We start from the raw sequence: 21,784 nt of genomic DNA on the forward strand, positions 1-21,784 counted from the left end.
TTTTTTTTTAAATACTTTGATACTTTTGTATTTCTCCCATCTTTTCATGCGATACAACTTGAGAAATGGTAATAAATACACTTCAGAAACGTGAGCAAATACGGTTATATTAATGACTTAAATACTCAATACTTCAAATTTAAATCGAAAAAGGAGGAAAAGAAATACACCGAAAAAATTCCACATTAACGGTTCATTTTCACTGATATCCTTTTTCAGTCGATCATCAGTAAATTGGAATGACCCACTTTATTAGCTATGACTGAATTGTAAACGCAAAGTTTTGCCAAAAGACGAAACATCTTCAATCGTCGCCACTGAATGACCGAGAGCAAGTTAACTAACACCTTGTCAGGATTCGCAAATTCGGAAACACACTATTTGGAAAATTGGACTTGTCACACTGCTCGGTCGATCCCCTACGCGAGCCTTTCATAATATCTTATATTTTTAATATGTACGATGGATTAAAAAATTGAATGCTCCATTAACTTTTGATCTCTGATTGAAGTGATTTTTTAGAATGATGCAGTCATACATAATAATACTTTGCTTGCAAAGGCAACAAGTGATTCGTCAAATATTTCCAATGAGAAAAAAACACCCACCCTTAAGTTATTTCTAGACGAAAACGTTCTCAGTTCTACGCCCGATTTATGACATATATTTCTGAAATCGTTGAATTCCATTAGCTTCTTCAAGCACAGTGGACATAAATTGGCGGCAGGCCATTTCCCACAGCAACCTACGGATGCAATGATAGCGTATGCAAGAGATTTTAGACTTTTCTGGGAAAATGGATTCATAGAACGGAATAAAATATGAACTTGGAAAATCTCGAAAATGTAACCCAGCATTCACTTCTAAGTCGACTAAATCATGTAAGGCATCCTCTACAGTTATCTCGCTTGATACCATAGAAGTGAATATATTGTAATAAAAATCATTTAACTCCATGCAAAGTCTGCAGGGGGTACCCTCGGAATTCCTTTCTGAAGATTCCGAGAAATTACCAGGGGTAGCACTCATGTTTTCACTACAATAACTCATTCAATCTTTAAATCAGTTCACTCCGCAAAGAAACCATCCACACACCACTCGTAAAAATATCCTAATCCCTACATTACAATCATTTCCATAGACCTATTCCAATGCAAAAACTTAAGACTGCTCACGGATAAAGGCATAAAAAGCTCACATTTAAATATCACCTCAAAAAGAAACCATATTGCAACAGGATAGACAGAATATATTTTAAGTGATCTGCATTGCCATTGACACCAAAGCTTACAATAGAACATGCAAGCAAAGATTAGTTTAGATTTTGGACTTTGTTTCCGTACCTTACCACTAGAGGGCAACGCATACAACTGGCCTACCATCGCAAAATGACGAATTCTTGCATTCCCTAGGTAGACTGATATATTATTGAGCTTAATTGCATGAATCCTAGCATGACTATTTGGAAAACCTTAATTTCAGTTACTCCATAAAAAATTTCGGAATCCCTATTCTGACAAACCAGTAAAAGCTATATTACCGTATGGAAGCCAAGTTGGGTTTAAACTCAATTCTGGGCAAATAATTAAACATAAATTAACAAATAACTATTACCCTACCATCAATCAAAGAAGAATTTATGATATTCAAATTAGATTTTCATATATTTTATGAAAAAAAAACAAATAAGTCTTCAAACGCGGATGGTTGGCCTGTTCCACAGTTACGCTCTTGGCGGAGGAAATGAAAACTAGAAATCCACGATTCTACCATTCTACACCAAGTTTTGCTTCCATTGTCTCATATTAACAAGTACCCGGATGATAAAATCGGTGCGTACCCGGATGATAAAATCGTGTCAATGATCATGAAATTTTGAGGTGATTTAATGATTGTTGGCATTTATTGATTGTCCTTTCGTTGTACATTCTAAAGTATTTGTATTTTCGAACGTCTTCGAAGTGAATTTCGTTTTCGTGTTGGATTTTGATATCTTTGTCAGTGCTGTATGGATGACATCTTTGACGATTGAACTGATTAGAAGATCAAATTAGATATTCAAGGGAAAAGATGAGTCGTACCACCAGTATTTTGACGGATTCGTCAGAAAATAAATCAGAGAGCGACCTTTGCAGGCTTTGTAGGAAGAACAATTATTATTTTTACAACATATTCACTTCGAATGTATCGTGTGAAATAACTGTGAAGGATGCCCTACATGACTTAATCGGCTTACAAGTAAGAGGCACATTACATCTTATCGATTTTCCTTTACAATGGGAATTACTTCATTTTGGGTTTTTCAAGATAATTTCGCTGACATATATGTCGTTTGTTGCTATCTCAGGTTGCTGTTGGAGATGGACTGCCCACTACCTTGTGTCCACCTTGTTTGGAGAAACTCACGGAATTTAGTGTTTTCAAAAAAATTTGTTTAGAATCTAACACAGTTCTGAGAAGTATTTCGCCGAGAAACTACTGCAGGGTGAGTACATAAAGTTTTTTCTTATAAATTTCGGACTTTAAAGTGACAGTCTTTGGTTTGTGTCGACGACAATGTGAAATATAGAAAAATAATTATTAGTGGACTGAATATTAATAGCATGAAGTTGTAAGGATTAACTCAATATGATAAATTTAGATAAATTGTTTGGCGAAACAATTGGAGAAATATATTGTATGAGCACCTTTGGTCATTTAACCCAGTATTAATGAAAAAGGCGCTTGGATTAACGTTCAAAAGTTAATTGAGGATCCCCTTTGTTAATCAACAATATTAGGGGGCATGAATGGCCCTCGTACATCGCAAGACGAGTTTACAGTTTCGACGACTGAAGGAGTTTTGGTGAAAAATTCCGTGTGTTCCAAATAATCGTGTCCATTGGTGGAATTAGGAGGAAGGGTCACGGTCACACATGCTTTCCCAGATGCTTAAAAAATTGATAAAGTTTAACGCTGTTTCCATCAGGTTAATATCTATTTGTGTATTACGGAGCCTTAAACATTTAATTTCATATTAATAACTTTCATGTGATATTAAATAGAACATTTTGCACAGTAGTTGTTGTATCTTGTTTTGTATCTCAAGTAAGAGTTCTGCCTACCCTTACGCCCCCCAGAAAAATTTATGGATCCGCACCATAGCTTATCCAGGAAAATGGGGCGTTCGAAATCACCATTGATCAACTCAAAAAAGAAAATTACTCACTATGCCATGCCACAGTCTCTTTATAACAATTCGATTGGGTAACTGGAGCATATTAAAGTGAACAAACAAATTCCTGATCATTTTCTACAAAACAGTCGAACGTGAGAGATCTATAAAGTAGTTTTTTATGTGTTGTCAGCCATAGTCTCGAGTGTCTGTAAACATATTGAAACACATCTGTTTCAATAAAGTGTATTGAATGTATTTTGATTCTTATGATTATTTTGTGGTCAACTTTCTTGAAACTATTTATATTTTGTTGAATAACATTTTGTGTAGTAATTGTGTGATATTTGGCATGGAATGCTGTTTTTTTGTTGATCAATTTTGTTAAATGAGTTTGGAGTACTCTGACAGAAATATATTTTTTTAGCACACAATGTAATTATTGATGTTGTTTGCTGATTTTTTCCTAGGTTGCTATTCTGGATGGCATAGCATCATGCTTTTCGCCGATATTACACCCGAAGTTGCAATAATATAGTGTATTGGAACACAGATGCAATATTGTGTTCAGAACGGTTGCAATTCGTGTTTTTATTACAATGGAGGACGTAATTGTCAAAATTGCCATAGTGCCATTGCAATTCAATATTGAGCAATTCCACGTAAATGTCATACTGACTGGTAAATAAAAAAAAGTGGTTGGAGGCTCTGATATGGATCAAAATTTGTGCTATAAAGTCCAGACTTTCGTTATTAAGTGCTGACCCTAGCATGAGTCGCGTGTGTCTCTGATAAGAGAAATTTTTTTGTGCTCACCACAGTTTTTAGCCACATACTAAATTTAATGAGTCATCTACGCGCAAAAAACATCTGTTTCGCTAATTGATTTTTATGGCCACTGTATTAATAATTTTTTTCTATTTTGTGGTTCGTTCATTATTTTGAATGATTTTACGGATTTTTGCACAAATTTGTTTTGTTTATTTTGAATTAAAGAAGTTATTTTGTAAAATTTTTTGGCAGTGAATAAAGTTATGCCAGAAGGGAATCACAAAAGTCAGTCCGTGACATTTCTGGTCAGTCCGTGACGATGGTTTTCTAGAGGAATTACTCCTCTGTAAAATCAGTTATTGTAATGGGCTTTGCAGCATTATGAAATTTGCATTTGGTGTTCTGAGATGTATTTTACTGAAACTCTGATCACTCTTTGTTTCAGAGCAAACCTTAGAGGTTTTACTCTGAGCTGAAAGTTCGTTTCATTTTTTTCAGTCCGTGACAGTGAATTTTAAGTCACGTAAGTCCTGTATTTTTCAAGACAAAGTAGTGTATCAACCAAAGTGAAACTTCACACCATTGTGCAGCAATTTGGAAGTTGAAAACGTTTTGTATGTCAGTCCGTTCGCGTTACGTGCGTTCTTCAAAGTTCAAAAACGCATTGTGACGGTCAGTCCGTGACGCGTGGAATCGCCCTATTCTGAACGGCGAATCCCACTCACAGTAGGGAAATTGCATATTTTTCATAAACAGTATGCTGATATACAACTGTTGAGTGTCAAACAGAATGGACGTTCTTTCTTTCTTACCCAACCTGCGCCAACAATAGTAAGGGTAGGACAGATAGCACTACTTGTATGCCATGGAATGCCTTGAGAATATTGCAACTCCCAACAACAACAGTAAACACTTGGTACCGCAATGTACTTTTTTCCGCTTAAAATTCAGTTTATACACTAGAAAATACTCCCAAAAGTCACCCGAGTTTCGCGGGCTAAAAAATACCGCCCCCACCAATCTTTGGCCGTGACGTCATAGTTCAGTAGGAGTCCAAGATCCAAGCCCAGTAACTGCAGGTTTGGAAGAGCCACGTTGCGTTTAAAGGAGAACATAGGTGAAGTAAGGAAAAATTACAAGTGGTGCATTGTTCCTCTGTGCAATAACACCCCAAAAAAATTTTCGTCTGCATTCCCACGGAGGAAATTAGAAGAAAAGCCTCGATGTACGCCGTCTGTCGGGATGAGCGTTACGGAAAAATAAGAGTATAATAAACGGAATGATAAACCCGTGTGCTATGTGAGCGAAGATAACTTTAATATAAATAATATTTCCATATTTCATTGGCTGAATAACTTGAAACTGAGATTTTTCGATAACTCGGCCGCCGTAGATTAAAAACTCAACTTCACAATAAAAATCGAGATAGGTGTTTCTCGATGGTTACAATTGACTCAAATTATTTATGGCACTTATTCAATTTCAGTTACGGAAGGACATAGAAAATTCCATGATTTTTAAAATCAAGGGAGGAAATATGAAAATATAGAGCAACCTTGATCCTCATGCATTCGAGTACCAGCCAAGAAGACAGCGTTTTCTTCTACTGTCGGCGTCAAATTGATGTGCCGCTTTACTTTGCAAATTTATATCCTGGCTTCACATCATGCTATAATATTGAACTATACATCATTTTAAAGGAAATTTTATCCTAAATTCTGATTTATTTTATTACAAAAAAATTGAAAAATGTAGACACGGCCAGTACGTGCAATAAATGACTCCGCGCACCGAAAAATTAGCCGTTTTGTCAACTTCATGAACTTTGCAACTCAACCTAAGGAAAACTACTACGTCTACAGCATTCATCTTCCACATTAATTTACACTCATCAGTGCGGATTAATAAAATGGCTTTTGGGTATTTTTAGAACTTCTATTTTATCAAATTAATGAAAATATTTAAACATTATATTGTCCCATAGTTTACCCCGAAAGATAAAGGAAGTTGTAGATGGAAAAAGAATGAAATCCAGAGGTGGTCACAAAAAATAAATCGCATCATTCTTTGATTTTATTCTACGCCGGCTTGCTTTTCAGAAAAAGTTAAGTCACAAGAGGAATGTTCCGCGGCCCCTGATTTGGAAACTGTGGAGTCAGAGGAAGACGTGTGGATCAGCAATTTCCATTTATTTGGTTGTCAGGATAAACCAAGGATACATTTAAATGTTGTCAGGCCATCGTATAAAGATAGGACTGATGTGCACCACAGGGGAAATGGAGTGTTTGAGGGAAAGTCAACCCCAAAGTTGCCCAAAGAATGTGCAGTTCTATGTTGCTCTTTCCCCAGTTAAAACCAAATAGAAATAGGATTGGGATGATATTTTCACCACGGGTGCCAGTGATAGTGAGATCATGGTCATCGTCGAAGGTCATCCCTCTAGGATTTCCGATATGGAATTTTTAAGTGACAACCGATTGCAATGACGATGAGCTCGCCTTTAGAGTAGGTTTCAGATATATCGTGAGAAAAGCTCCCAAAATGTATTAAAAACTCTGTTTGGAATACATTCACATTTCAATGCTAATTTAGGGAGGACTTCATTACAGAGTATCTTATTAACACTTGAAGACGTTGTGTTTATTATATTGATCGAAGTGCGATTGACCGATTCTTTCTGCAGAATGGGAAGTGGCTTCGGGGTTTTGAGTCACAAGATGGTAGATTGTGTTGGAAGTTCGTCTATATTATCGCTACTAAATTTAAACATTAATAGTCTGGCTTCCTCAGAGCTTCCTGTCGCCCTACAGGCAAGGTATTTTTAAGTTGAAAGTGTCATCGACAGAATCGAGGTGGAAATAAGTTCACCATAAGACTCTACCGGACTGCCAAAAGAATACACATTTCACATGAGTATACGCTTTCGCCAATATTATACGCAAGTCTCACTTTGTTATGAACTATAAAACATTTCAGATGCACATCAGCTACCTTTCCATTTCTCGACATCGACTTTCCGTGCCGACGAAGTCTACAGTGTCACTAAAATACCCTGTTATCATGATGGAATCAGTAACAGGAAGCTTGCTAGGATCAGCCTATGAATAACCATATTCCTTCTACTCTACGCAGTCTATCGCTTTCAATGGAGGAGAAATAGATCAAATAATAGCCCTGAAGTCACAATGAACAACTTCGATACGTCTGCACTTCAATAAATGAATCATAACCACGCCGTCGCATGTATTCAATTCAAGTACTATGGCCGTGCCGCCGTGCGTCCTCGTACTGAACTATGACGTCACTTTTCTACCAGCCAATCATCGGACGTTTTCGATTCTCACTTGCATTAGAAAATTCTCGTGAACTTTGATGCATTAAATATCGCAAACCACGTCATAAAATAATAAAAAAAACTTTCACCGAGGTATGCAAACATATATTTGTATATAATTTTGGGGCTATTGATTATATCTGAAATATATGCAAGTTCCCTATTAGTAGGGTTGCAATAATACTACATGGTCTTCGAGGCCGAGCTATTCAGTATTGCAAACCCAGAAAACGTGCGAATTGCAATGTTGAATTGTTTTTCTGAGGTTAAAGTAACCTAATCAATTACTGAAAAATAGAATAATAGCCAACAATAAAATGATATTTACTTTATCTTAATTAAATAATTGTAGCATAAGAAATGAATATTTAACTAGTTAAGTAAATTGGGTAGAAATAAAAATTCAAGCTTAATATGTGGAGTACAAGCTTGCTTCATCGACAGTACGTAAACAGTAACAATTAATGCAAAGAATTACAATGAATAGCCCAAATTTTCCACCTTGCATTCTATTTACAATTCATAATTTTATTTCAAGGCTTGACGTGCGATGAAAACATCCTCAATGTAAGCTATCAGGTCCATTCTTGAAAAATTTTAAGCTTGTGTTAACACACTACGCCAAATAATGGTTATAGCTTTCAATGAAAGCCATATATTACCATAATAATGTCATATATTGTGATCAGGCGTTCATTTCCTCAATTGGACAGTATCTACAAATACATGCAAAGAGTCGAAATTATTTCCCCCACTAATTGCTACCTTCCACAATTAGAACATACAATCAACTAAATTATAACATGGGCAGTCGACTTGAATTACTTGCCTGAAAACAAAGGATTTCTCCGAGCACCAATAAAGTTTCCAAACAAATATGATTCAACACAAACGTTTAATAGAATATCCGTGAACAACATTTATGCAATATATGCCGTTCGGAATTCAATAAAAATTGTTTCCTCTATAGGCAAGTAAGTGATTCACACAATTAAGATTAAGTGTATCGGCTCAGTTCAGGATCTGTCAAAAAATTCAGTGAGCCTATTAAAATCAGCTGATACCAAAACAATAATAAGTGACACAACAGCACTTTCAACACGATTCACTATTATTAGATCCACTTTTTCACAGCTGTTCCATCCATCCTCAAATTCACCATCACCTCCCTCTGCTTTTTCCACATCTGAAGCTGAAATATCGATATGAAGAGTTGAATAGTTTATATATAGTTAAGATATATAGTTTTTTGACATAAAAGTATATTTTCATGAATTTTTACAGATTTTTTCAAGCAAAGCAAATGTACCCGAAATCCTCTGAATGCGTTGCCTCAAGCGTGCGTGACACACATAGGCAGCCGAAGGTTTCATCAACAATTCCTATCTCTTAGGCATCCATATATGTACTTTTAGTGAGTATATCTGTGAGAAATATCTGCCTGCTTTCCTTCTGTGCCTCTAATTGCCTATGTTTGTGTGCTCGAATTTTTTTCGAATACTTTTTATCAGCTGATGCCAGGATGCTTCCTTGAGGAGCAGTCCCTGGTGGATGCTCATGGAAGATATTCCTCCTCTCACCCTCCGAATTTATATGCTTTCTTAGTAATTGTGTGTTCTATGTGGGGACGACGAATGCTTTCCTCTGTGGTTCGTTATCATCTGTTATTCTGCCTCATCGTTCCCTTTCTCTTTCATCGTGGCAATGACAGTGAAGTCATGGACCGTCAGGGCATTGTCACTCTATGGTTCTTGGAACCTCGAAGAGCTGCCAGCATTTGGTATCTTATTTACGACGTTTGAAAGTTAGGGTTAGAAATTTTTCACACATAAGTTGCTTTGGTGGTTTTACTTTTTTTCGGCCTTGGGTTCCTTCGGTATCTGAACCCCTCCTGCAATGGTGTTCCTCCTGCAGTGAAATAATGCAATGCGTTGCTGTACTCATCAATTTATATCTCCAGATACCATAGTCATCCCAACTTGAATATTTACCATCTTCTAAAGAGTATCATGAAGAAAAAATATATTTTTTCATAAATTTTGGAGGTGGCATGGTTTGAGATATTCCAGGTGAAAGGTCAAGGTCACTGACTTTAACTATGAAAATTTCTGTAATATGACAAAATTGCATAACATTGGAAAACTTGTTTTAAGACCTTTCCAAAATTACCTTGTTCACTGTTCGATCATTATTAGAACTTCAAGTGGCCATTACTCTTATGATACTTGTGATAAAATTCTGTAATTTGTTATTTTTCATTCTCTTGTCATGCGTAATGAGCACACGAAGTTTCATGAAAATCGAAAGGGGTCAGGTTGGAAATTGTACTTTTCTGAGTTGATTTGAAATGAAATGACCCTAATAGGGCCACTATGTGACTCTAATCAGTACACCAAAGATCTACCTGCCTAATTTTGTATCAGCAGCTAATTAGTCTTGAGTTATTGATTAACGGACACCTCTCAATTTTTATGCAGTAGCTTGGATATCACATTAAAAATCCTGTTTCATCAAGATTAGGAATATGTCTCATTTCTTGACACTGAAGGAGGTGAGTTGTTCATCACTGTTACTCTTTCCACAGAGTATCCAAGGAGAGGAGGCAGCTGATGAGGAGTTGGGGACTCCTGCTGAGACAAAAGACTGTGTTGAAGACGATATACAAGGCTACTCACATCTTAATTGCTCACTCGAAACGACTGAAATATACATTCCTGTGCCAGACTCCCATCAACCCAGAGCTAATATGTTGGTAAGTTATATTCTCATCCATATTGAAGCCTGAGTTAAATGATCTTAATTAGTAGATATTTACTAGGTTGCATGACGAAATAACTATTGCCCAGTTTGACTATGCATTTCTACAAGAAGTCACCATAACTTATGTGCCCATCAGTTGTACGATACGAGACAGAAAGCTTAACCACTCTTATTTTTTTATACAAGTCAATCTAAGCTATATATCACCTCTAATCTTGTGAGAGAAATGTGTTCTACGAATGGAAACGCCCATTGGCTCCACCTTATGTCTGGTGCGGAAGGGTAGAAAATGTATAAATGGTGAGAAAGCAGGAAATGGAAAAGTAACCTCAAATTCATAATGTTGAACAATTAAAATTAAATAGTAGTATGATATTGTTTTTTGTTGTTTGTGGATCGAACTTTTTGAAAAACTTATTGTATTTGTAACAGCACCATTTAAAAATTTTTGCTGAGGCAATGTTAAATTTGTTCCCCTAAGCAGTCCACTGAGATGAAATCAGAGAAAATACCCTTTCTGCATTTGTATTTTTCTCTAGTATGCTATAGTAATGTTGTGAAGTTCTTAATGGATGATAAGAGATTTACTATACACCAGTGGATCCCAAAGTGGGCGCTACCGCCCCCTAGGGGGCGTTTCTGTAGTATTTGGGGACGAAAAGATCCAAGGGGGTGGCGGGGGACACCAGAGGGTCCTGACAATGTGACAAATGCGAAGGTTCCGTAACCTTCCTTTTGTCTTATTTTTCAAGCTTCGTTTCAAAAGTTTATTATGTTTCCTGCATCTGGAAGTTATTTAAGCCGTGTTTTTTTTACATTTTCAAGTTAGAATGGTTGAAAAATATTTCCAAATCTTTCTTGAACAAGGGAAACATTTGAAGGGATTTAGTCTCATTTAGTCCATTTGTGGCACAACTTCACAACACAGAGAAGTTCGGCAGTAAATTTCATTGTGAATAAAATGGTTGTGAATGCAGAGAGGAATCAGGTCATCTGATAACTAGAGTCGGTAGTTTCACAGCAAATTTTTACCAGAATTATCCTTTTCCAGCATTACTATCGAGGCTTTTTTGGTAAGTGATTTTTCATTCTTCAGATGATGTCATTACTATTATAAATATTTTGTATAATTTGATGATGTCGAAGTATATTACAAAAATAAACGACCAGTATATTGTTTATATTTTTATGAAATGGTAGTAAATTATTCAAAACGAGGACCTTTTCTCTCATACTTTGAACAAGTAAGATTAAATTTCCCATTTCCTGGCTGAAAATCAATTTAATAAATTCCCTGTTTACCGATCTAATTCCCCCGGTCACGATTTTTCTGATATTGTACATTTCCTTGGAGCATCTGCTTATCAAACAATTGGTAATATTTACAATAATTCTTTGAATAAAAAGAATACATTGGAAATAATTCGAGAAATCGAACACGTCGACAAAAGGAAGAGTGCCTTGATCACCTTAGGAAAAAATACAGCCACCAACGAAGATAATTATGAAGTACGAGAGCCTTCAACATTAAATAACCATTATAAAGGAATACTTAATGTGAATCCAGCTCCTAAAAAACGAAAGCGCCATATGATAAGTGGCTCAGATACAAAGGTATTTGATAAGTCAAGAAATTTAAAAATTATTGCAGTGAATTGTAGAAACATTCGTAAAAAACAGGCAGAGTTTTTAAGTATTTATGTTGGGGACATTGAAGTACGTGCGCAGATATTATGCTCAGAACAGTGAGTTTGTGATATCTCATATAAAATTATGATGATAGCTTCATCTTTATTGATTGATGGACTTCAGGACTTTGAAGTCCTCTCCCATGATCAAGTTGAAGGACCCAAATATTCCAAGGCCTGGATAGGAGAAGGGCACCCAGTTTGGAATCGAATCTGCAACCTCTGGGTTGGGAGGTGAATACTTTATCCACTTCTACTGTGGCTAGCTAATTGAGAAGCATTCCACAACAAGGTGTGCTTGGGAAACTGATCATGTCAGCCATTTCATTGTAGTTGGTCACTAAAATCTTCTACAAACATGTTTTTGGCCAGCTTGTGTGGTCTCAGGCGGTTTTGTTGTTGTCTATAAGCATTTACATTTTTTTCCCTATTGATTGATATCATGCATTATCTTCTAGGTAACTGTGAAAGACGAGAACAAAGATCCTCTCAGTGAAGGTAATTATCCTGTGATGAACACTGTGGATCCAGCTGGAATTCCAAGTGTTGCTTTACACCCATTGGCAACTGACGACTTGGTAAGTTCATGTTTGCTTTATTGAGCACAGTTTTGCTACAACACATATTCAGTCATCCATGTTATATTCCAATATCAATTACCATAATAGCAGTACCTTTTCCCTTCCTTTTTCATATGTGAATAAGTAAACTTGAGATGTGTCATGAGTCTTCATTAGAAAATTCATGGTTAGTCATCATGTAAGTTATAGAAAAGCTTCTGGGCTATGTTGCCATGCAAATTTTTGGGTGGCCCTAGTGTTTTTTACCGATTTTAGCTGCTTTTTAAGGGATATTGTGGGATTCATAGTCCCAATTTTTTTAAGAAAAGCTGCTGGGTTATGTTGCCTTTGCAAATTTTTTGGTGGCCCCAATGTTTCCTGACCGATTCTGGTTTCTTTTTCAAGGGAGATTAAGGGAATCAAAGTCCCAAAAGTTTATGTTAATTGTCACAAAATATTTTTTTTACTAACATAGATGTGTTGCTCTTGAAGAAATAATTCAAAATGAATGGTTCATTGTTCTGAACAGAATGTGGGCATACAGCTGCTCTGATCACTCACCTTTGATCACTAAGCGATTGAGGGCTCTGATGTCATGGCATTTCCCATATTTGTCAGCATAGAAACACCATTCTCACTTCCAATCACCATGAAACAGAAGGACGGATCGTCATCATAAGTCGTGAGATATGTTTGAGACAGCTCTTTTGTCCGCTAACCTTTCCATTGGGACGTATTTCTTCTCTTTTACATCTTAATAACCTTGTTATTCTTCCACCAGTCCTTCTAGTACTGTTTTTATCAGACCATTATTGCTCATTATGTGGTCAACTAAGTGTTTCTGTCTTGTGCTAAGGGTTCTCAGAAGAATTCTCTTTTCTGCCAGTTTTCTTAGCACTTCCTCGTTACTCACATGGTTGATCCATTTTATCTTCATCATTCTTTGGCTGCATCATAATTAAAATGCTTCTACTCTACACGTTTCTGCTGATGCTCAACATTCAAGCCTCGCATCCATGAAGAGATATGTTGAAATTCTTTTCCTTCCATATTATTCAAGCAATATAGAAGGAAACAAGTGAAATTCATGCTACCTATTGTACCACTTGGTACCCTCACGGAGAGTTATTGTGATGTCATGATCAACAGATCACCGATCATAGTGTGGCTGGGTACCCCTAATGATTTGAATCGTGATTCTCTAGTGAAATCATTCCAAATGATAAAAACCTTTCATGTAGAATGAGGAATCCTATTGTGTTGGTTCTGGCTGGCTGTATTGCCACATAATCAGGTGATGCAGTTTCTAGGCAAATCTACCAAACATGAATTGCTCCCAAAAAAGAATTTATATAAGGCATATTCTAATTGTAGCAGATGTGGAGAGGACTGTATGGAGTAAATTGTATGGGGGACTCAGGATTTGTCATTCACCATCTTTGGAAAGGCTATTAGATGTTGGCAAACCAGAGTGGTTGTTGAGAGGCATCAATTTCTTTCCGTGAGCTGATTTTGATGCGGCATGTGGTACATTCAACTTTTACTGAAATAAAATATAATGATTACCATTAATGGATTAAATCAACATAATTGTACCCCATCTGCTCCTGCAGAGAAAGATTCTTGGTTGTCGATAAATGATGTAACGAGACCATGATGTCTCAAAATATTGCTGGTAAATTTGTTGTTCCTTATAAGGAGGGTTTTCCTACGGCTAATTGATACGGCAGAGTAACTTAATGGGCACTATTTTGTTAGTCGATGAATTTTTCCCATTTTCCTCTCTGAGGTCAGAATAGATTTTCAGGGAATTTTTCATTATGCATACACCCTAGATTTGTTGTATTGGTTGTGATCTTTTTGATTCTATTACCTATTGGTGCAAACCTGTATCAAGGAAGTGTTAATTCTCTTTTTTCTTGGAATGGCATGGGAACATGTGGGTCTCCTTCTGTAAAAGCAGATCAGTTCAGTGATGTTGGAAGGGGATATGCACACAATTATAGCCCTAATAGGGCAACAAAGGACCTGATGCTGACAAATTATGAACTTGTGTTCCAAGTCTCTGATCAGGTAATCATAATAACAATAATGGAATTTTAATTGGTCCAGCGATTCGTTTGGACAAACCTAAGACATGTCAAGGAGTACGTATGGTACATACACAGAATTAATGAAGATAGAAAAAATTTTTATATGAAGAAATTCGTCATTATTATGAATATAGTTTTTTGCACAAACAGTTGCAGTATACATTAACACAGAGGGGTGATGTAATATACATAGTTTTTGAAGTATAGGGTGGCATGCTATGTAAGGAGACATTTTATCTAAGAGCTGCAGTATCCTCTTTTGAATTTTGAAAATTATTTTATAATTGATACAATAATCGCATTCATGTAGAGGGAAGTATGATACCCACTGCATGTTAGGTTAGAATGGCAATGGAATGAGTAAAACTTGCCGTTATTGTTTGCAAGCTATGAATTGCTCATTTATACTCCTTAGCTATTTATTGCCTGGCTCACTACAGAATAAAAAACTTTGCTTTACCGACACATGGAATTACAACCCCTCGGATCATCATAGTAACCTTGGTAGATGTAAGAATGGGGGGGTAATAGTAAAAAAGGCAGGGACTATGGTTATCACCCGCAAAAGGCAGAAGAGTTTGAAAAGCCTACCATGGGAAATCAAGGTTGGTAATAAGTCCAGGCATTGCTGCAATGAGCTAACGATATGACGCACTCCTGTCAAGTGAATAAACACATCTCATCCATCTCTCAGCACAGCATGCTTTGTGTTTTTTCTGTACTCTCTTGAGTGATTTGCCCAAAATTGATTCTTATATCTATATTTTGAAAGACTAATGTGAATTTTGATTATGATTTAAAACATCTAGCAGATAAAATCCACGGAATAAAAACACTTTTTGCACGTGTGGAAGATAAGTCAAAGTAAAAATAATAATGAGAGCAAATATATTTTGAAGCAAATTCAAAGTAAACCCAAGTCTCAGTCACACATTCAAGCATTAGAAAAATAATTATTTACACTTTAATTTAGTTTTTTTACCTGATACTTATCCTGCATTTTTTGATCAGATGAGTTATTTCCTTTTTTGATCACTGTGATGCATTATAATTATTGTACAATCATTTACAAAAGTCTTGCAACAAATCGAGCGGTGCCACTTTTGCTCCACAAAGATTGTGCTCGGAAACTGTATGGTTTTCAGGTATATTCAGTAAACCAACACTAGTCTTCATGGTTCAATATATGGTGAATGGGTCATTATCATCCTTTTCAGTCCTGGGATCTGATCGCTTCCTTTAAGTGAAATTAATGTTCATGATATTCCCCCAAACACATTGTAGCATTTAATGCAGGTGGAAAGATCGATGGTAATTCCCTGGACAGCTTTTAAAAAGTTTGTAGCTTGGCTCTTTTTGAGTGATCTTAGCTCTTTTCAGAGAGCTTTAAATCACGAGTCGCTCACTGTGAATATGGCAGACTTTTGTTTACATCTATTGACTCGAGTTGATGTTTTTAATACAATATCTACGACATTAGATACGAGGAAGCTTTGATATTCCAAATGTTTCATCATATAAATGTCTGAGCAAACGCGAAAAATATGAAATTAGTGAAGCTGATGGGCTTTAATCATTGCGTAAATAGCAACAGAGTTCTCCAATGTACGTCAACCGGTAAAGATGTATTCCTTTCCACGTATTCAAGGTATGACGAGGAAATTTTCTGGATATACACAGTTACTTATACCACTTATTTTATAAGAGCGCGACCCGGGTTTCAATGAGTAATCATCATCAGGCGCTAATTATAATTTGTTTATCTTGTTGTTACCTAGTTACTTGATGAATTTTAAAACGGACGCCAGAATAGGTGAAAAGGATGGGTAGAGGTATTCATTTATATTGGTACTATCTTGATTTTCAACAATTTTTAAAATTTCTAACTGTTCCCTTGAATCCAGTTCTCGGCGGTCATTGCAAAAATTTAAAATATTAATTTTAAAATCGCTTCTGTGGCAGTTACATATTAAGTGCTTAACAAAATTACTCTTTTCATCTTTATTATGTTTGTAAGCACTTAAATGTTCTTTTTTCCTGATTTCAAAACTTTTTCCTGTCTGTCCCATGTATACACCATTGCAATCGCTGCATTTCAAAGAATATACTCCACATCTATCCAATCGGTCTATATGGTCCTTGCATTTAACAATCAGTCTCCTTAAGGTGGAATAAGGTTTGAAAGCCAAGCGGAATTTGTCCTTGGGTAAATTATGAGCCATTTTCAGAGAAAGTGCATCGAGGTACGTCACTGTGCACCACTGCTTCTTTTTATCCTCGTCCGCCGAAAACATTTGGTCGATAGCCAATCTTCTCTGTTTTTTTAAAATCAGTTTATCTATTAAATTTTGAGAATAACCGTTGGCAGAAGCAATGTGTTTAATGGTGATGATTTCTTTCTTAAAGTCTTCTTTGGAAAGTGGTATGCTTAACAGGCGATGAATCATGGAATGAAAAGCCATAAGTCTGTGTGAGTAATGGTGTCTTGAACTTGCTGGGATGACATGATCGGTATAACAGGGTTTCCGAAAAATGGAGAAGGAATGCCGGCATTTATCGAGTTTGATTGTAAGATCCACATAATTTAAGCAATGGTTGGAGACTCTTTCACAGTTAAATGAAATTGTAGGATGGATGTCATTCAAAAAACTCAAGAACATATCCAGTTGCCGATCAGTTCCATTCCAAAGCACAATAATATCGTCAACGTACCGGTACCAGTGTACCACAGAATTTAGTAGGCTATGCCCTGAGCATCCGTTTTAAAATTCATCAAGTAACTAGGTAACAACAAGATAAACAAATTATAATTAGCGCCTGATGATGATGATTACTCATTGAAACCCGGGTCGCGCTCTTATAAAATAAGTGGTATAAGTAACTGTCTATATCCAGGAAATAATGGAATACCACAAAGTTAACAAAGAGTTAGTGAATTTTATGACGAGGAAAGCTTAATTTCTGCTAAAAGTCTCTTTTCATTGATTTTCGGATTTAAACAGGTATTGTTTGATAATATGTTGCGCTGCTAAATAAGTGTGAATGCATATAATAATTCTAAGCTGCTATATTGTTGATGAATAAGTTATCATATTAAGCTGCAATCTTTTAAATAATGCTCTGATGAATTGGGGATAATTAGTATACTTACTAAGCATCATTAATTAACTTCTCTACTTGCATTTAGTAGGTTATATGGTATTAGGAAATGTGTTTGTTGGCAATATGTTTTATGTTTAGGGCAGGATTGAAATCGGTGGAACTGCAGCTCATTTCATATGTCGAGTAAGTTGGACGTAAGCAAATCCTAACAGAATTTCTGTTTGAAAAGAATGTATATGCTTGCTTCATTAGAAATACAAATACAGGCGGTCCCCGACTTTCGTACACAATGCGTTCCCGAAAACTTGTACGAAAGTCGAATGTACGAAAGTCGAACCATTGACTTCCATACTAATTAGGGGTTACGTTCCAAAAGAGCGGAATATACGCACTAAAACCATTTTTTTCGCGGATTTTATTTCAATTGACTTAATTTTAATAATATGTCAATAAAACTCCTCAAATCGTCTAATCCTATTCGAAAATACGCTGAAAATGCTAATAAAAGTTTAAAAAACAAGAACTCCGATGGCTATCGAGTGAAACTTCCTCCTGGCGTTTAATTTGATATTCCACTTATTACGTCCACTATTAACAAAAACACGTATCAAGAAGCATAACAAAGTAATTGTTGAACCCGCACTCTGGATACCTTTTAATTTTTACACCAAAATTTGATATTCGGCAGGTGACATTCGTGATCGTGTATATGTCGCATGTTATTAACAAAAAACAAAAGACTGCAAAAGACAAATGGAATTCGGGTGATATTTCGCTCAATATCGTTGCTGAAGGTGCACATGAATAACAGCACTCAAACGAAAAAAAAACACAATTAGAAAGAAGATCTTATTAGTTTTAGTGAAAGTTATTTGCGATGATGTCTAGTCAACTTCTTTTGAAAAATATCTCCAATGAAGGCAATCTCTTCTCTTGATAAAGGAGCCTATGTAGCAGGCAGTCTCTCTCCCAAATAAATCACCTAGTTCAGAGTCAACTACCAACAATTCCCTTCATTATATACGTTCGTGTTGTTCGCATATACTGCCATTTGAAACAATTGAATGTTGGGATGCGCAATAAACATCGCGGGAATTTAAAAAAAATACCGACCAACGTCCGAAAGTCCGAATTTAGCGTACGAAAGTCAAGTAAAAGGTGTCAATTTTGAATGTACGAAAGTGCGAATTGTACGAAAGTCGAGGACCGCCTGTACCTGGTTAGAAACAAAATAACAAATAATAATAGCTTATAAGGACGATACCATGATACCAAAGCCAGGGGCGACTCGAGCAGCAACATCATAATATTCCTATACTAACCAGCCGAAACGTAAAGTATGCGAAAGCCTCCGTATTCAAGCTATAACGACGTAAACGAATAAAAGACTATAATACTGAGAAAGTGATTATTTTGTTCAAAAATCTTTCAATTGGGAACCATATCACAGCAGCTTAGTGTTACAATTACGATAAATGATCAAAATTACCATCCTTTACAATTAAAGTCTGAATAGCACAGTATTCTAGGCTTTTAATGCGAGGAGTAAAATAAATAATAAGTAATCAAATTTTTTTTCCTCCTCACAGCCGTATTTTGTTTTGAAGTTTTTTTTTTATTTTTTAACCCTTTCGCGCCGAATGCCTCACCTGTGTGGCGAGGATTTTCTTCCATAAACAACGAATGCCACACCAGTGCGTCCTGAATGTTCTTACCCTAACCAACGAATGCCGCGCCTGTGCGGCACAGGTCGAAAATTGTGACCGTCGCGGACACAATAGACCCACGGACAGGGTCGCCCCTCACGATCCGCCTAGCGTGAGCCCAGTCCCATCTTCGGCCGCTCAGGTCGAACCTTTTCCATCCTCTCCACGCGGTCAACTACTGTTATTTGCAGTGTGTTTTCCAAAAAAATTTGTTGCTTTTAAAATTCAATGCTAGAAATGAATTCGTCTTTTTTTGCTGTTCACATGGAAATTTCAAACAAAATTCCAACGTTAATCTCAACGGAGTTATAGAACAACTAGTAAATACATTAAATCCATCTAAATCAACGTTATAACTTCGTTTAAAATTTCTGCACGTTCAGAAAAAAAAACACAAAATTCATTTTGAAGGTAAAAAAATCGGAGCGAGCAGCAAATATTTTCATATATTTTGCATAAACATTTTAGCCAGTTGACCGTGAACTCGTGCTAGTAAGGGGCTTTAATCCTTCTAGGGTCTGGGGCAGAGTCCGATGAAAGGGATTTTTGCCCTCTGAGTTGGGTCCAAAAATGGTTAGGGAGGGAATCACTGCCTTCAGTTGATGCGAAAAAGCTTCGTACAGTGGAGTAAAGAAAACTTTCAAGAGACTCATATTGAGGAAGAATTTCCCTGAACCAAGGTCCGGCGCGAAAGGGTTAAATTTATGTTAAGAAAATACCAAATGTTGAATTCTAGCATTTTTAATAACAATTTCTAATTTAAATGATCATGCTACAGGAATCCTTCGTTGTTAGCGCGGTAGGACGAATCATTGCGTTTCCCTTGAGGGAACTCCAACCACAATCACTGGTGAATGTGATTCCCAGTGTTATAAGGTTTCCTTTACAGGTCCGTAACTGCTCATCATTATTAACCTTTGGGATGAGAATTATCGTAGTAATCTAAGGCTCCATGTACGTAATTTCTTAAATAGATCAATTTTAGCTGATTAAAAAGGCAATTATGAGTGATATTTTGTAAATTTTGCAGCGATTATGTTGTCCGTCAATGTGGTATGCTGTCTAATTGTTATCAACTTGTCGCCGTTTCCTACCAAGTTAATTGTACCAATAAAGTTTTTCAGAATAATTTTACCCTTTTCCGTTTCGTAAATGAGCAGTGACGGTAATTTTCTTGGAAAATTTTCAAGAAAAAATCCATCGATAGAAAAAGATATAAATTAAGTGAAGAATTTTACTTTTAAACTGTAGGCCTCAATATTCTATAATCAGTGCTGTATCTAATACAGGAATTTTGATGAAAAGGGACAGAATGTGAGTCCAGCTGATGTACTGAGTACAATCCTAGGAATAACCTATGTAATGGTAATCCTTATTCGAGCACGCACCCCGGCGCTGATTTTTAAATATAGGAAAGGCTTATATTGAGGTATTTATCAACTATTCTTCTAGTACGTACTTTCTTCAAGCAAATTATGGCATCAACATGTATGATATGATAGAGCTACAAATTGGCCCTATTTACACTTTTTTGGAAGTTTGTGAGAATCAGTTACGGCCTGCAAGTTTTACCCCAGGTAAATTGCTTCCTCGTCCCTGGCTGGTAAAGTCGCGATAAAGATGTAGGGCAAGATGAGGTGCAGGACTTATCAGCTGACCAAAACTACGGCCCGGGAGCACCTGATTCAGCGTTAAGAGCTGAGGGAGTGGCTAAATTCTGCGCAAAATATTTTACCTCCCGCATCGATAGTCTGGAATTTAAAAAGGGCGAATATTGGTTGAAATTGATTTTCAATTTAATCTCCGTCCGTTGTTGTTATTGGAAACCTTACCAATGGAGGCCAAGGCATACATGGATAGGGAAAAGTCGTACTATTAAGTCACTCTTTAACCCTTTCACTGCTGTGGACGTACCTAGTACGTCCGCAAGGCAGACTGCGGTGGACGTACTTTTTCTTCCTCCCTGCCATGCGGTCAGCACTTTCGCCGAAGCACTTCGAAGGGACCCACTAATCAAGGGCCCTTTCCTCGACGAACTCACCCACGCAGGACCGTCTCATCGGCCCCTACCAGCGGGGGCCCTACCTCCGGAAAAGTGATCGCTCTGACTACAATTTGAAAATCATTCAATCAATCCGATCGTCACAAAATGATTGTTTTCATCGCACTCCTGCCAATCAAGCAATCAAGTATGTCTTTGAACCGTGTTTCTGCGATGAAAAATACCGATTTTGTTAACTTTGATATAATGGCAGTTTTCCGGTGGTCCGCAGCCACGTTTTGTTGCAAAGTTAACAAAATCGTTATTTTTCATCGCAGAAACACGGTTCAAAGACGTACTTGATTGCTTGATTTGCAGGAGTGCGATGAAAACAAGCATTTTGTGACGATCGGATTGATTGAATGATTTTCACATTGTAGTCAGAGCGATCACTTTTCCGGAGGTACCCACATAGCAACGACTCAGAGACGTCTCACTATGATCTCGAATGTCTCGAATATCGCAAATGTCTCAGAGATGTCTCAGAAATGTAATCGTGAGCCGTTCAGGAATTAAAAAAAACTTATTTAAACGCCATCAATGCCTTCCATATTATTTTTTGGTGCAATTGCGCA

At 36.7% G+C, this 21,784-nt stretch overlaps 1 protein-coding gene across 1 annotated transcript in view; it reads left to right on the forward strand.

Annotated features, from left to right (window-relative positions):
• Positions 1-1,834: 1,834 nt before the first annotated feature.
• Positions 1,835-21,784, forward strand: part of LOC124172069 — a 64,429-nt gene continuing 44,479 nt past the window's right edge. The window contains exons 1-4 of the mRNA XM_046551475.1: positions 1,835-2,238; positions 2,348-2,485; positions 9,844-10,011; positions 12,166-12,285. Coding sequence (XP_046407431.1) covers positions 2,071-2,238; positions 2,348-2,485; positions 9,844-10,011; positions 12,166-12,285 — 594 coding nt within the window. The 5' untranslated portion in view covers positions 1,835-2,070. The remainder of the gene's footprint in view (positions 2,239-2,347; positions 2,486-9,843; positions 10,012-12,165; positions 12,286-21,784) is intronic.

This window comes from Ischnura elegans (genome assembly GCF_921293095.1).
Source record: "Ischnura elegans chromosome 13 unlocalized genomic scaffold, ioIscEleg1.1 SUPER_13_unloc_1, whole genome shotgun sequence".
Taxonomy (NCBI): domain Eukaryota; kingdom Metazoa; phylum Arthropoda; class Insecta; order Odonata; family Coenagrionidae; genus Ischnura; species Ischnura elegans.